This window comes from Colletes gigas, unplaced genomic scaffold (genome assembly GCF_013123115.1).
Source record: "Colletes gigas isolate AHSC1104 unplaced genomic scaffold, ASM1312311v1 Colletes_gigas_Sc00003, whole genome shotgun sequence".
NCBI lineage: Eukaryota > Metazoa > Arthropoda > Insecta > Hymenoptera > Colletidae > Colletes > Colletes gigas.
In genome coordinates, this window is record NW_025106632.1 from 9,261,552 (window position 1) to 9,277,330 (window position 15,779).

Consider the following 15,779-nt stretch of genomic DNA (forward strand, 5'->3'; position numbering starts at 1 on the left):
TAAACAAATAACGAACGTTCAACTCTGGGCAGATTTGCCAGATTCGATCGCGGAAGAAGAAATCGACAACAAGTAATAAGACGAACGCGAGGAAACGAGAACCGGGGTAGAGGAAAACGAACAAAGCCAGGAGAAAGTCTCACGTATCTCACACACATACGTACACGTATACATACACACATGGCCACAAGACAGGACACGTGCATAAACGAATAGAAAAGAAACGATAGGCTACAGTGCTGCATACGTATTTAAATTAAAGGAGCATTAAATAAGCATGGATGTGCATTTTAGATGTATTAGAGGAGTCTCACCACACATTTAGTATTAATTGTAAAACGTTGTAGTTCGACGTGAGGGAGGGCCAAGGGGGAGAGTCTGGAGGAAACCAGGTTTACCCGAGAATCCTTGAATCTGTTCGACGCATTGTCCTTTTCTTCCCCCCAAAAAAGTAGACTTTGCATCACGTGCGAAGCTCTACGGTCTCTTTCTAGATTAATTTTGCAACGATTCAGACGTTCGAGGAATCTGGGTGCTCACGAACCCTACGGGGAAAGATTTTCCAATTTTTCGAAGCATTTTTCGAGCAATTTATTTCGAGAACGATCTTGCAACGATTCGTTCGAACCGGATTGTAATTTCACGAGTATCTCTATAAATATTGATAGTTTTGTTATGGTTTTTCGGAGCATTCCCCCGAGACCCCTTCCCTTGAGAGAAACGCGGCGGGGATTGTCATCGTCACGATCATTTATCATCGTCATCGTCGTTTGTTTATTTAACTCGTACCGTGTTTTACGCAATCTATCGGCGACGCAATTACTAAAATGAAGTAGGGAACGAAGAGCAAACATATTGTCATTATTTTATTGACGTCGTATTATTTATATCGGAGGAGTACCACGTATATACAATGATTATTAACGATAAAGATCGACTAGTGTATTTCGAACCCGACTGACAACAATTAAAGAATTTAATTGCGCTGAACATGGCGACCCGTGTTTTTTCCCTTACTTCCGAAAATGGCGACGCCCCGTGCAAGAAGAGGAAGAACGGAAAATACATTTTCCGAAACAAGGTATTTATGATCGTCGTATTTTTCAGGACAAAAGAAGGGCAATTTTTTCAAGAACCTGTAAGTATAATTTTTGTTGCATACTCGGTGCTTCGAGTTTATTTAATTATAAATTATATAATCATATTCCGTAACGTTGTTCAAACGTAATCGATTTAACGTTAAAGATATTAATTTCTGGAACTTTGAACATACCTTTTGCTTTGCAAATATAATTTAAAATTAGTTGTATATGGTATCTTTTAGAACATTCAACGTGCAGCTCGAGCCTACTTTTTCAGGATGCGAAAATGTAAAGGAAACTATGCCCAAAACATCAAGAAGGAACTCAACTATTGAAGGTATTGAATAATTTTAAATTTTTAGAAATTGCAAGTTTAATATATAATTTCATCGACACTAAGTTGGTAAATTTATTTCACTGGGCGCTGGGTGGCAGTAAATCTATTGATAAAAATCCTACGCGTCTAATAAATCACTAATAAACCATGTGGGATGAAATTTTATACGATTTGAATATCAGAACAGACAATGTTGAAAAATATTAGCTGCGCACGCGTGAAACGATTGGCGTGCAATTGTTGAGGGGTAGGGATTGTTCAATTCGCTGGCCAGAAGGGTCCCAGTGCGCCTTTTACGATTGCAAATTGACAATTCGCGCGGCAATCTGTTCCTTAATTAACAATTATTTCGCGTGGTATCAGCGTCGACCAGATCTCAGTATAGTTTTTCGACCTTCTAACGATCCATTGCCCTGGAAACTTATTAAATAAGCGTGTATTTTTGAAAGATAAAATCTGATAAAAAAAATGTTCCATACAAAAGTTTCTTTTTTCTTCATTTTAAAAAATGAAGTTACCCTTCGAATACAATCGAGTACAATGGTACAACGAATGGATTAGTATTAGAGGTTGAACACAGTGCGTAAGTGCGTAAAAAATGTGACGAATGTCGCTTATCGTCCCTTTTACGAATCACATAGTTTCGCTGACAATTGATACGAGATCGATTCTATTCGACGCGGGAAGCAAATGCGTTAAAGAAATGGGAACGCGCGATAAGGGTCGGGGTTCGATGATTGTATTTTAACAAGAAAATCCTCACGGCTCGGCGAGCACGAGCACCTGCACACCGAGCGATAAGAAACCACCGACACACATTGTCGCCGAGCACGATCCACTCGAGCGCTGGTTCAATGTCGTTGCTTCTTTCAATCGGTGATTTCGCGAAATGAAAACTCGCGAGAAACAGGAACGTTGATTAGCTAAGCGGTCGAACTAACGAATCGCGAAATTAAACCCAAACCAAAAATCTGACCAATCTTTTCAACGATGACGAACGACGCAATGATCCGAAATATCGAATCGTATGTTTCGCTGGAAAATGCTGTTAAAAATTCAGTCAACGTGCCTTTGAATCTCATCTATCTTTCTTCTAGGATTAGAAGATCAGGGAATAAAAATTAGAAATCGTACATTGGAAGAGAAATATTAAATATGATTCTACGAGGAATTACCTTAGGGTACCCAAGTTCTAAGATCGAACCCCGATCGGTATCGAAGCTTTCGGTGGAATTTATTTGGCATTAAAAGAGACACGGTTTCAATCGCCAGGGGATCGGAACTGATTGTGTTCGAATGAATCTGTGGCCCCAGATTCTTGTTCATTTCACAGTTGCATGAACGGGTCACACCATCCCCACGCGCAACCGAGTCCTTTGGTTCTCTGGGACCCCGCGAAAGGATCTTCCCGCAGTTTGACGTCGACCAGCAAACTCTCTGGTAGTCCTACAGGACATCAACGTCTTTTAAACAATATATAAACGAAAGTCCATCGATCATTCGAATCTTGGAAAATTAAAAAATTTCAATCGAATATTTTCCAACCGTTAAAAGCATCCGAAATTTTAACGAAATACTAGAAGCAATCAAATTCAGAATATTGCCAATAATTGCAAAAAATTAAAACGTGTCTCTGTTTGAACAAATTCCATCGACGGGGCGTTCGGTTCAGCGGTAAAGAAAATTGAATCTCGGTGGCTGGATAACATTTCGCGAGACCGTTACGTTCACGACATGATGGATGTGAACAGCAACAAAGTGTCGGCCGAGTCCTCGAAAAAGTCCTTCGAAACCGCGAGGAAGGAGCTACGCGCTATAGTGGCTAAAATCGAAGAGAATGGATTCGCCAACAGGACATTGAAGCTGTTCCACGCGCAGTCCTTGCTCAAACCCGGTGGATCGAAATTCCGTAAGAGACACCTGTGGATCCTCTTGATCTTCGCCTGGATTCTGGGACAATTTTTATGGAATTACGCGCGTTCTGCTCGTCACGACAAGGTGAGATCCTATTCCTCGCGAAATAGTCTTTAAAGATTCCAACGAATTTATTAACGTTTCAAATTACATTTTAAAATTTATAAACGACGTAATAGGGGAATCGCGTAACTTTATAATTTTAAATTCCTTTTTACGATTCAACTAACAAATTTCTGTTTGCTTTCGAGCCTCTGAATCGATCTAATTAACAGAGAAACGTCTTTTAAGTGTCTGGCGGAGCTGCCCTCGTTCACGCAGAAAATTTTCCGACCTGCCGAGGATTGCTCGATCTGTCGGGACGTTCAACAGGTTGACAGGATATCGAACGTGGTTCCTGGGACTTTCGAGGAACGGTACCGCTCGTCCAATTTAGTCCAATCGCTCGACTCTTCCATTCCCAGATCTGTACTAGCAATTTCGCGCGTCGTTCTCGCTCAATTTCGTTTTGAATTCAACAGTTCCATTCTAAATACGTACCTTACAAACCACGCCATTTTCAGAAATTGTCTAGAATTGTCCCCCATACTCGTACAGTTTTTATTTCGCCAATGGAGTGGTATTATTCATCACGAAAAATTCATTCTTAATATACCCGTCCAGATTTTCAATTTTTAAATCGTTTTCTACACATTATTTTTTTCATTTAATTTGAATATATACCCTTAGCTTAGCTGTACACTTCAAGAGTAACGATTTGTTTTTTAATATTTCGTTCTGTCAAGTTAAATAGAAGGATATATATTCGCGGCTGTGAAAATGTGGGCGTCAGTAATATTTTATTAGGTAATCTTAAATATGCATCCATTTAGCTATTACGGAAATGGAACGGTTAAGAGATTCATTAGTAGTTTAGATGTATCTATCTAGGGTACATTAATAACAGCATCTAACTGTGTTCTAGTTTTTAAATAAAAACTACATGTTTATGTTTTCTTGCTTTCCGATCCTTTGATCTTTTACTCGACTCTAGCGACGTAAGAATCAAAGTGATTGTTTTTATTGTTTTATTTCGAATCGTTCGAAAATATTTCATATTGCCAGTTGTTTAAATTTTCTTTATTTCTTTTGTGAGCCAGTTATGCGTACTCTGGAAGGCCTGTGGTGATCACAGACGCCATGACAAACTGGACCGCTCCGAGGGTGTTCTCCTTTATGTTTCTCAAGTCATTGTACGACGGCGAGGACGCAAATTGCCAGTTCTTTCCATACAAAACCGAGTTCAAGAGCCTTCAAGACGTTTTCGAAATGGACGCCAGTCGGTCTTTGCTCGAGGAGGGAACGAAGCCGTGGTACGTGGGCTGGTAAGTCATTCTTCGATATAAATCACTGATCCACACGATCCTTGATACCGCACGAAGCGTTTTTATTTATTTATTACGAGTTAACGCTTGCTCGAGATCCAAGATTTTTGGAAACCGCGCGTATCTGAAAATAGCGGAAGTTGAACGGTGCCCGTGAACTGAACAGTTTCGGGGCTTCGATTAGCGTACTAAAGCTCGCACGTATGCGCACAATCCGGCTAACGAGCTTAAACGCGTACTCTGTATCAGTCTATATTCATCGCACGAGACAATTACCCAGAAACCCGCATCCATGTCAACCAGCGTACATTGCCTTCGGTACCAGATCTCTGATTTATTCCAAACGTTTGTCATAAACGAAATAATTTGAAGGATCAGGGATCTTCGACCCATAAAAAACAAATCACTAACACCGAAATTGAAATAGAGAAGATGGCTAACCATTGCTTTTTCTTCGATTTTACAATTATATACTATTTTACGCTGTCGTACTTCTGGTAAAAGGAGCAACTGCGACGAAAAAGTCGGCAACGTGCTTAGGCAACATTACCAAAGACCCTATTTCCTTCCCCCGACCGCTGAGAGCGAGAAGACCGATTGGATTTTCATGGGAAGCCATGGCTACGGGGCTCCCATGCACGTGAGTCCGTTTTTTTTCTAATTAATCTTCGATCAACGATCTTAATCTATTCCCGTCGTATCGATTTCATTCGCGAGTCAAAGAAATCCAAACGGAAGAAATAAATACCGGATTGTCGGTTTGAAATAGCCATTGATGGATTATAGTTTGCAAACGAATCGACGAACGAAACGTAAATTAATTCGTAGTCCTGGTACTGCATCGTAGAGAAGAATCGATGTTTCCAGGTGGACGACGTGGACCATCCGTCGTGGCAGGCGCAAATAAAGGGTGAGAAACTGTGGATCTTGGAACCGCCGAGGGAATGTCATTACAACTGCAACAGGCTGGAAGTTGTGGTGCATTCTGGCGAAATAAGTAAGTGCATCTTGCAACCTGAACTATATGCTTCACACATAATGTCGAGTTTTTCTGTCAAAACAGTCGTTCTGGACACCAATCGCTGGTACCACCAAACAAGGATCGTTTCGGACGAGATGAGCATCACCATCGGCGCGGAATACGATTGAAAGAAGAAAAATAAAGCTAAAATTTAACCTTACCTACGTGTTGTTAGAAAATTGTGTTTCACGGGTCCGAGTATCCCCCATGCGTTGCATAAGTTAGTCGATCGTGTTTACGTTTCGTGATTGTATTCGTAACGTTCTATAAATTCTAATTAATATATTTCGCCTGTGTTGCGCGTTGTCCGTGAGATATTATGAACGTTATAGTTAATATACTGTCTATGAGAAATTAAGAATCGATAAACTTATTTTCTCTTCGCTTCTATTAATCTTCGGCGGAGATGGAGGGAGGGGAGCCTGGATAGTTAACATTTTCCGCGCGTTTTACCGACCCGACACACCGACCCACGATCACCAACCATATTTTCGAATGCTTCGAACTGTGTTAACGTCACAAGAAATCACGATATTTAACTCGACTTTGTCCCAGTTAGTACCGAAACGATCTACCACGCGATCTCGAACGACGAGGACGTCGAACGGTTCGTTGCTGGTTCCTCGGTAGTGCACGCGCCAGGTAACATATGATCGCGGGCACACGCGTGGATCACCAGCCCGTGGAGGGGAACCCCCGCGGTAGGGACCACCTGCCGCCAGGTGCGACTCCACTAGACATCTGCACCGAGGGGCCCGTGCCGTTCCGTTTCCTTTTCACTATCCGCCTCAATTCCCGCGATTAACCTCCTCCCAACCCCTGTGTGCTGCGAGAATGTTCGGTGTCTGTCCGAGACTGGCCCTGCCCATTACCCCAAAGAAAATTGCTAGAACCGAAAATACGATTACGTTTATTGCCCCTGCGTCGAACGAATTTAAATATTACAATACCTCCTCGCATCGACGGTAAAAAATGCGCGATACTACGGTTCGGCTTCGATCGAGCTCCGCGTCAATATCCAAGTTGTCGAAAGCACGATTCCGAGCGATCGCATTAATTATCGAATTAGTGCACCGAGCCACGGGGAGTGGAAACGCTCGACGCAGATGGCGACTCTGTGTAAGTCTCGATGGACACTCGAAAATGCCAGGAGATCATTTTTCCCCGGGGGGAGGATGCATCGAAGGAGGCCCGAGGGCTTCCTGTTTCAACCTAATTACATTCCAGGCGACGCACGCCGGAGGGGGAAGGGTTGGATGGACGCAACAAAATCTCGTTAATTCATAAAAATTCTCCGTCCGTTTCGCGACGGTCTTTTTGCCCGCGCGAAATTAAAATCCCCGCGCAGGGAAACACGATCGATGGCAGAGGTATTGCGACGGGGATTCCGTCGATCGTCCCTTAATTCTCTCTTTTCGCGAGACGGAAGCGGGTTCAAGAAATTATCGAATGGAAACGTAGAACCATTCCATACGTATTCGATTCATCTTTTAAAAAGACTCGTTCGAAACGCGAAATTTCGAATCTGGCTTAGCGTGCGATCGCTCGAGGATTCGAGGTCGATCCTAGGATCGGTTTTCACGCGTTTGCGATTCCTCGGTGCTCGCGACACAGTTTCGAGGAACATTTTCAATGGCGGTCGATTCGATACGGCGCGCGCGATGACCGTCGACCGATGCCTGTAATGGCTGACGTACGTGTGTCTAAACGTACACGCGTCTCCACACCCTTCCCACCCTCTGGCCATGTCTCTCTCTCTGTCTCTGTCTTACCCTGTTTGCGGCCATTTACAAATTTCACGTAGGTGCATATGGTTTCCCTGTCGGCGTCTCGCTCTCTCCCATCGAGCAACACCTACGCGCGCGTTCTTCGCACTACCGTCTCTCTCCAACCCCCTCGTCCCACCCCAACGTTCCGTATACTTGCGGTTACACATGCTTCGTCAGTATGTGTACCCCTCTCTGTTTCACTTTCAAGAGATACATATGCAGGGTTTCACGCAAGCGCGTCAAAGTTGCTTCATCGTCTTTGCAACTCCATATAAATTTTTGTCTTTCCTTTCAGCCCCTAAACCGAATCTTGATGTCTCTTTTATACACTCGGTGAAATTTCCATAGTTTCGAGCTACAGTTGTACGTAATATTGGATGATATGTAAAGAACGAATAGCTTCGGATAATAAGCCACGGGTTATAATATTAGGTTCATTACAATGGGTAAACGAATACTCCAACTTTACACGTTTTAACCACCACCCTGTTTTATAACTATTTCAAACATTCTGTGACTCGAGATTGCGTAAAAACATATTTCATCCACCCTTTCACCCGCTATTTTTATTCCTCCCTTAGTCTTAGCGCGTTAAAATCGCGTGGGTGTACGACATTCTCCGATGTGCCTCCCGAACATGTACGAATGTTATTTTCATGCGTTTCGTCATTCTCTTCTCACCCCCCCTGACTCGCGTTTTTTCCTCCTGTTCGCGCGTGTCCGTATTAGTTTTGTGCGCTCGACGCATTCGCGGAACTAGACCGTCGTTTATTTTTTTCTCCTTTCATAAATACCTTCTCGATATTTAGATTGTAATTTCAACTGGTCTCATTCCTTTCCCGCCCTCCAAGTTTTTCTTTCGCATTTGCGCGGAAAATTCGAGCAAGCTGGTTATTATTAGTCGCCCCCAGTTCGGTGGAATATACGAACCTCCACCCACGCTGCCCTTTGTCCCTTCTGGTATAGTTCTGTTTTAGATACACGAATAGTCCAATCTATTGTTACTCGCACAGTATATTAACGTTTTTATCCGTCCTCTTTGGAACCGTATGCAAATCGTACGTGCACGCTCACCCTTTATCTCTATCCAGGCTTCTCCCTTTACTTTCCACCCTTTCTACGTAGATTTTGTAGAACGCTCCGAAAGTTTACAGTAATTTCTTCTTATTTAACTCCTCAACGTTCACATGTTTTCTGTCTAACCTGCTAAAAACGGAAAACATTCGAGCTCCTTTTCTTCCTAGTCTTTCTACTATATCTACCTAACTAAACGAATACAACGACACATGAATTTCAATTCTACAATGGCTTCTCCCTTTCTGCAACGTACAGACACAATCTCTTCCCTCGTTTGCCCCGTTGTTAAGCTCCGTTCCTCTTCTTGCAGGCATCGAATGAATTTCAAATCTACACCGACGATACCAACAAGAAAAGAATACCAACCTTCACCTAGGATTATACAGGCTGCGTCATAACATATGGTACCTACTACCGAAGAAGCTTACATAAACACATGCCCCGTTCTACTCTGCTTCCAAGTTATACTTAACCATTTTCATTATTCGGTAATGTATATCGTGTGACCATATTATTATACATTTAAACATACATAACTAGCGTATATCAGTTTACACGAACTTTTTCCCTCGCTTTTAGGTCCCCGGTCCGCCATTGATATCGGTAGCACACGTTACGGACCACTCTGTACATTTTAAACGAGCAATCAAGGAATTAATTCGATTCCATTTGGCCGACATCTACACCTCCGTCCAAACATTTCGTTTCCTCAACGAATTACAAGCCCCGCGAAACACGGTTTCATATACGCCCCTATAATTACCGAAAAGAAAACGATAGTTTTATTATTATTTGGAGGCTGATCCCGTATAATACGTAATGTTTTCGAGACGTAACCACCGTGTCGTACCGAGGGTTGACTGTACAGTATCTCCGTCGTTTCTCCGGCAGCGTCTCAATGTCGAATCTACGCCCACTTCTGGGTTTCTACAATTGCTACGCAAAGTCTGCGGAAACGATCTGCTGTCTCTGTTCCTAGTTGTACGCGAACTGCAAGACCTGGTTCTGTCCTTCGTCCTGCCCCCCGTCCCCCCCCTGTACCCGGTGGTTCGGTGTTCCTCGTTTCCGTGTTTATGGCAGCACGCGTTTATGTGCACGGACTGACCGCTCCTCCTCTCGGTCTCTCGGTTCGTCCGCTCGCGTGTAACCACACACGCCTCGTACATACTCCGGTCCCCCGGTGTTCGTGCGCCGCTATGTACCGACAAGGTACATACATATCGGTCGCGCTATCGATTATTTTACCCATGTGGAACTTTCCCCTATCCCCTGCTCGCCCCACCCGGCGTCGCGACGCCCGGTATAGAGCGCGATATCGACGTTACATCGCTTGCACACCCCTCCGTAGCGACCCCACTCTCCTCAGCCACGGACTAACCCCAGGCCCGTACGAATTGGGCGCCAACGTAACCCTACTTTCGAATTGACCTTAATTTCGACGATCCCCCGACGTTCCTCTTGCCGAGAAACCTTACCAACGGAAAAGAAATTTTATATTCCGCTGGCTCGAGTATGCTAATTGCTTCCCCCGTAAAGGTAAACGCGTTACCACCGCGATACAGATTATCCCGAGTTATTAGTCATTCTGTTACGCAGTCACACTTTTAGGCTTTCGAGTATCGACCAAAGACACTTTTCCTATTTCCTCGTACAAAATTATTAATGCTAGATTAAAATACTAGAATCAAGCAGTATGTTTTATTTCTCGTAAATTTCAATTCCATACGCCAAAAAAAAGGAAAAAATGCGCGCTAGATCGCCGCGTAGCGCTCGAAATTTGTCAGAGCCCCGGTTATGAGCCGATATCGATACTGCCTCGATATGCAGCTCCGACGGATTTCACGATGATTACAGTCGTTGGAAGTATCGCGGAATTACGTGGACGGTCGAAGACTGGAAACTGATCGATCTTCTAGCAGAAAACGTCGCGTCCCGATGGTGATAATTCAAGTCGCGTCAGGTATGAATTATGCTTGGATTAGGTATAGACCAGGTCTGTTTGATCTAGCCATGGATTCAGATTAGTCGGTTTAAGTTTTGTCGGACGTACACTGGTCCCAATACTTGTGAATTTTCAAATAACATCGATATAATCGATGCGTCGGAAGTTTCATGGTCCTTGAGGATCGGAACGTCTTTCGGCACTCAACGTGTTAATTTACTCGTTTCAAAAGAGATAAATACATCGAGCTCTTTTTTATCCGATTTTATTCAAACATTTTCTAGTAATTCTAGAGCAAAATTATGTGACTAGGTTTGAATAAAATCGGTGAGCCTACGGATGCGAGTTCCCCTCGCGAATCGAATCCTTGATCTAGATTAGACGGGGAACGCTTTTGATCAAGTTGGAATCGAGACTGCGCGATTCTCTCGGGTATGCATTAAACATCGCGTTTGCAAAACAAAAAAGGAATTTGTTCTTTTGGTAAAATGGACGGCCGTTTGGGGGGGAAATCGAGCAGGAATTCGCGAATCGCGCCGGTTTCGTCTCTGTCGGCTCGCCGGGGCGCGACGCGTTTTTATTTCTTCGTGCAAGCCTTCGTCGGCCGATGTATACACCCGATATCGATTTTATTTTCTCGCGAGTACCGATGGATTCCGTCCAGGGAACGTTCTCTCCACTCGTCTCCAACTAGAAATTAGTTCAGGTATCCGTGACGTTGCTAAAGTTTTTTAAATCGACGCGATCCACGGATTCGTCGGTGTACGCGCGTCCCGATTCGTCCACGGAGGCGAGTCGAGGGATCGAATCGTCGAGTTTCTCGCGCGGGAAAACTATTGCGCGTCGGGGTCGTTTTCCGAGACATTTGAGAAACGTGAAATTTTTATTTTTCGAGTCTTTTAATTTAATCCACTGTAGAAATCGGAAACGTCTATCGGTAATTGTTTTTCCCGCGAACGAAAATGAATAATGAATTGCCGTTGAAATGTCGAAGCGGCGGAGCGTTTAAATATTGCAAATGGACAAGTGAAAATATTCGACTCGATTGTAACGCGTTGGTCGCGATCCTGAAATATTTTATCCGATTATATCGTCTATAGAGGAAAGAGAGTCCGAAGTTAAGCGATATTTCCGATCAAATTTATAAATAAATAATGTACGTCGTTAATCGCGAAGCATTGGGGCATAAAGCGTATCAAGTATTGGCACATAGATTATTTCCTTTGGTCAAATCGCGAGTTAATTTTTCTTACTCGTAAAACTTCTTTATAATTGAGATAATTCTCTTCTTCTCGTGAAAAGATAATTTATGGTCGTTGGAACAACTTTTTCAAGACTTTCTTTATCTATATTGTGTTTCTATTCGAAGTTTATTCGCGAATGTTCGAGGAAAATTCTCTTACGGAGAATTGAGAACTGTCAGTCCAAAACGAAGGACTTTTATGTATAAAATTACGTATAGTTGTAATTTGTCGCTCACCCTTTGTTTTTCTCGTCATCGACCAATCGATTCGATCTTATGGAAATTCGCAACTTTACCACCGAATAAAACAAACCCTCGTCTGTAGGAGAGCCTCGAGTTAACATTATCGACATATAACGCGTTTAACTGCGGCCCGAGTAATTCCTCGATCGTAAACGTTCGTCGTGCAGTTAAAAAGAAATAAAAACGATTTAACGCGCCTTGCCCGACGGAAAACGCAGGTACATCATAATTTCTATTACCACAAATATTGTTCTACGAAAAGTCCTCACCGACGACCCTCGATAGAGGAGATCGAGCTTCCATAATTTGTCTGAGAATGGAGTGTTCAAGGCTAACGAATGGCCATTCGATGATACGAGATGCTTCTAATAGATGTAACCGTAGACATAGCAATTGAGCGTATTGCCCATGTTTGTCGTATGCAATGAAGGATTTAAAAATTGCTTCAAGACAAGTCCTCTAAATACGTCACTCTGGTCTTGAACGATTTCCGTTAAAAATTACGCAGAAACGTATAGATGGTAGGATACAGGACACCGGTTGCAGACGCAACGCGCAAGAAAAGAACAAGTTGTCGTCGGAATTTTCCGATTGAAAAGTATTGGGTCATAATTTCCCGTTCTCGTAGCCGGTTTCCCTTGGACCGGGGTTCTAAGAGCAGACTACCGGTCCCTGAGCCACCCCTGGTTGCCTTTCGCGCGGGCAGCCTCCTCCGCCCCGCGCGACCCTCTCCTCGCGACCCCTGCGTATCGAGTTCGTTACAGATCCCCGTAGCAAGATCTCCTCCCCTCTGGATTCCCCACCCCGGAGCCTCGTCCCTTCCCCGCTGGTCCTAGGAACAGCCACGAAGGACGAGGCAGCGAGCTACTCGCAGAGCACGCAGTAGTCGCGTTCGCGATTTGCGCAACTCCGTGGTCGCTTCGTCTTCGTCGGACGAACGCTGCGTGTGCGCGCGCGCGGTCAACTCTCTCGCCCCTACGAGGTTTCAGGGATGCTCAGAGCGCGCGGTTTGTAAAACGCGCGAGCACTTTGAGCGTAAAAAAGAATCCGAAAGGGAGAGAAAAGATTCGTTGGTTCGGTGAAAGGGACGAGAGGCGTCTTGTAATCTTTTTCCAAGGGTAGGATTCTCGGTTCCTCGGTTCGCAGCTTCTCCTCGGGGTGGTTTTGCTAGGAGAGCAAGTGGGTGGGAGGGCGAAGGGTGCGCGGACGCGTGCGCGTGAATGCGCACGAGCAGCGGCGTACGAGACGGGGATCGCGAGTCGAAGAGGATCGCTTCCGTGTACGCGCGGTTTCGCTAAAATCGACGACGGATTAATTCGTGCAGCCAGTGAGAACCGAAGGAAGAGCAATCGACCGGGCGAAGCTCGTAGTCGCGAGATCGATCGGCGCCCGCGCGTCGACGCCCGAGACCTCCTTCTCCCCATTGATTACGGTATCGACGGGTTCGTGGCTCGGCCCCGTGCTCGTGTCACCGTCGATTGACGCCGCTTCGACCCGTCGTCTCGACTCGATCGCGCCGGGGGGTCGAGCGACTCGATTGGGGAAGACCCCCTGGAGGACATCTTGGAACTGGCTCTCCCGCCCCTCCGTTCGGGGATGCGCGTTTCGATCGTGGAATTGCGTCGAACCGGAGACCCGAGCGTGTCTCGGCTCGCAAACGTTTCGGTACACGTGGAGGAACGCTGATCGATTGCAAGCTGACCGGACCTGAACAGCTTCTCCGCCGCGTAACGTTCGATTGTGTATTGATCGTCCGGATTCGGTTCGGACCACGCGCGCGGCCCGGGAATCCTTCCGGCAGACGACGGGCTTTACGCGAGACGAGGTTTACGACGCTCCTCAGAGTAGTTTACCCCAAGAAATATCAAGAAGAACCTACTATCAGAGTAGAAAATATCTTTAGAGAGAGAGAAAGAGAGAAAGAAAAAAGATCGAAAGACGGATACTCGATAATCGGATCGAGGTCGAGGATGGTGGGCATCGGAGGGTAGGTCGCCGCTAGGACGGGATAGGAGTCGATGTTTATGCTCGAAGTATCGGCGCATCGAGCAACGTTGGTCACGAGGTATCGGAAAATCGATAGAAGGCTGACTGACGACAGAGTGGTGGTGGAAGTGTGACGGTGTCGACGTCGCGGCGCAGCGCGCACCTAGCGGTCCCTCGTAGCGCACGATGACAACGAGAATGCCCTCGCCGGTGACTTAGGCTCCTCGCCGAGGGGTGGCTCCGCTTGCGATAATCGGCGGCAGGAAGATTCGCGCGCGGCAACGCGACGAGAGGAACAAACGAACGACGATCGGAAGAGACGCGACAACGCGACGCAACGTTTTCGGGCGATACGCGGCCGCGTTCAGTTCCCATCGAATATGTACGCGGCGTCGAATCCCGTTGGTGTCAAAGGGGGTTAGCTTTTCACATGGATGTTAAAACGACTCGACGGAAAGGGCGAAGGATCGCGCAGGTACGGCTGCCGGTGGCGAGACCGCGTGTTGGAGACGGTGCTGTCTGATGGTGGTGGTGGTGGTGGTGGTCGTAGACGGGGGTGATCGCTCGTAAACGAAAGAGACTGTGCGAAAGAAAGAGAGAGAGAGAGAGAGAGAGAGACCGTGCTCGCGAGGGGGAAACACGCGCGAGGAAACCAGAGGAGGATAGTACGAGTCGCACCTGGACCCGGAGGAATCGTAGTTAGAGCGTAGCACGCGTCAGAGGGTGTCGCGTACGAACGCCAAGAGAAGAACGAGCACGTTAGTAGTAGGGTGGACCAGGTGGTGACGGTGCTACCGGTGGTATTGGTGCTGCTGGTGGTGGTGGTGGTGGTGGTGGTTGTTGTTGGTGGTAGTGGGCCGTGCGGTGTGTAGACCGAGGGGCAAAGGGGCGGAGTGAAACGGAACGGAAGGGTCCTCTGGACGGTTCGGGGGTACCGGCGGCCAGCCAGAGAGAGCGAGAGGAACGTCCCCCTCTTTCCGATTACCGGCGCGGCGCGGCGCTCGTTCTTGCTCCTTTTCGCTCGTGCTCTCTTACGCTCTCTCTCCATCTCGACGACACGACCAACGTATTCACTCGAGCGCAGTGTGTGCGTTCTCACTCGCTCCGCGTATGTCATGGGCGCACGGTGGTCGTCGCCGCTGTGGTACCGGATCTCTATGCCGATCCGACGTGCTGGATGTGGCGGAGCAATAGCGAGAGCAAAGTCGTCGTCGTCGTCGTCTGAATCGTCGACAACAACGTCGAAACCGACGGTGTCCTCGTCCACCACGAGAGACGCGATCGGTCGCGTACACGGACACGGACACGTACACGGACACGGACACGTACGCGGTGTCGCGGTTGTTCTGATTCGTTCGAAGCTGCCGGACACGAGGAGGCGGTGCTGGCGGTGGTGGTGGTTCTCCGCGTTCTCGTCTTCGGCTTGGTCGTTGTTTCCCTCGTTGCGACGCGACTGGTCGGCCCAGTGACGCGACACCTGGTACGAGTGACAGAGAGAAAAAAAAAGAAGAACGAGAGGGGCACGGGGATAAAAGAATTAAGTGTCGGCGAGATAAACGCGAATCGTGTTACGACGGTGCGTAAATAGTGTGGTATCGGGTGTAGAGAACGATCGACGACTGGTGGTGCCGGTGATACAAAGAACAACGCGATCGTAGATTATAAATAAAACGAAAACGACGAGAGCGGACAGAGTGCGCGCGGTTTCAGCAGCGAAGAAACGCGTCGACGCGGTGTGTGCACGCGGTGTGTCCGAGCACGGGAGAGCGAGTGCGCGGCCACCCGAACTAGATGTGCGTAA

The 15,779-nt window shown here is 46.4% G+C and overlaps 1 protein-coding gene across 1 annotated transcript; it reads left to right on the forward strand.

Annotated features, from left to right (window-relative positions):
* Positions 1–3,153: 3,153 nt before the first annotated feature.
* On the forward strand, positions 3,154–5,846 carry LOC122404702. The gene is made up of 6 exons (XM_043408899.1): positions 3,154–3,417; positions 3,625–3,749; positions 4,473–4,697; positions 5,202–5,337; positions 5,565–5,694; positions 5,761–5,846. The coding sequence occupies exons 1-6, from the start codon at positions 3,154–3,156 to the stop codon at positions 5,844–5,846; spliced, it is 966 nt and encodes a 321-aa protein (XP_043264834.1).
* The last annotated feature ends 9,933 nt before the right edge of the window (positions 5,847–15,779 follow it).

Coding starts and splice junctions, on each gene's coding strand:
- LOC122404702 (XM_043408899.1), top strand. CDS start 3,154: ATGATGGATGTGAACAGCAACAAAGTGTCGGCCGAGTCCTCGAAAAAG. Junction 3,418..3,624: donor GTTCTGCTCGTCACGACAAG/GTGAGATCCTAT, acceptor ACGTCTTTTAAG/TGTCTGGCGGAGCTGCCCTC. Junction 5,695..5,760: donor GGTGCATTCTGGCGAAATAA/GTAAGTGCATCT, acceptor CTGTCAAAACAG/TCGTTCTGGACACCAATCGC.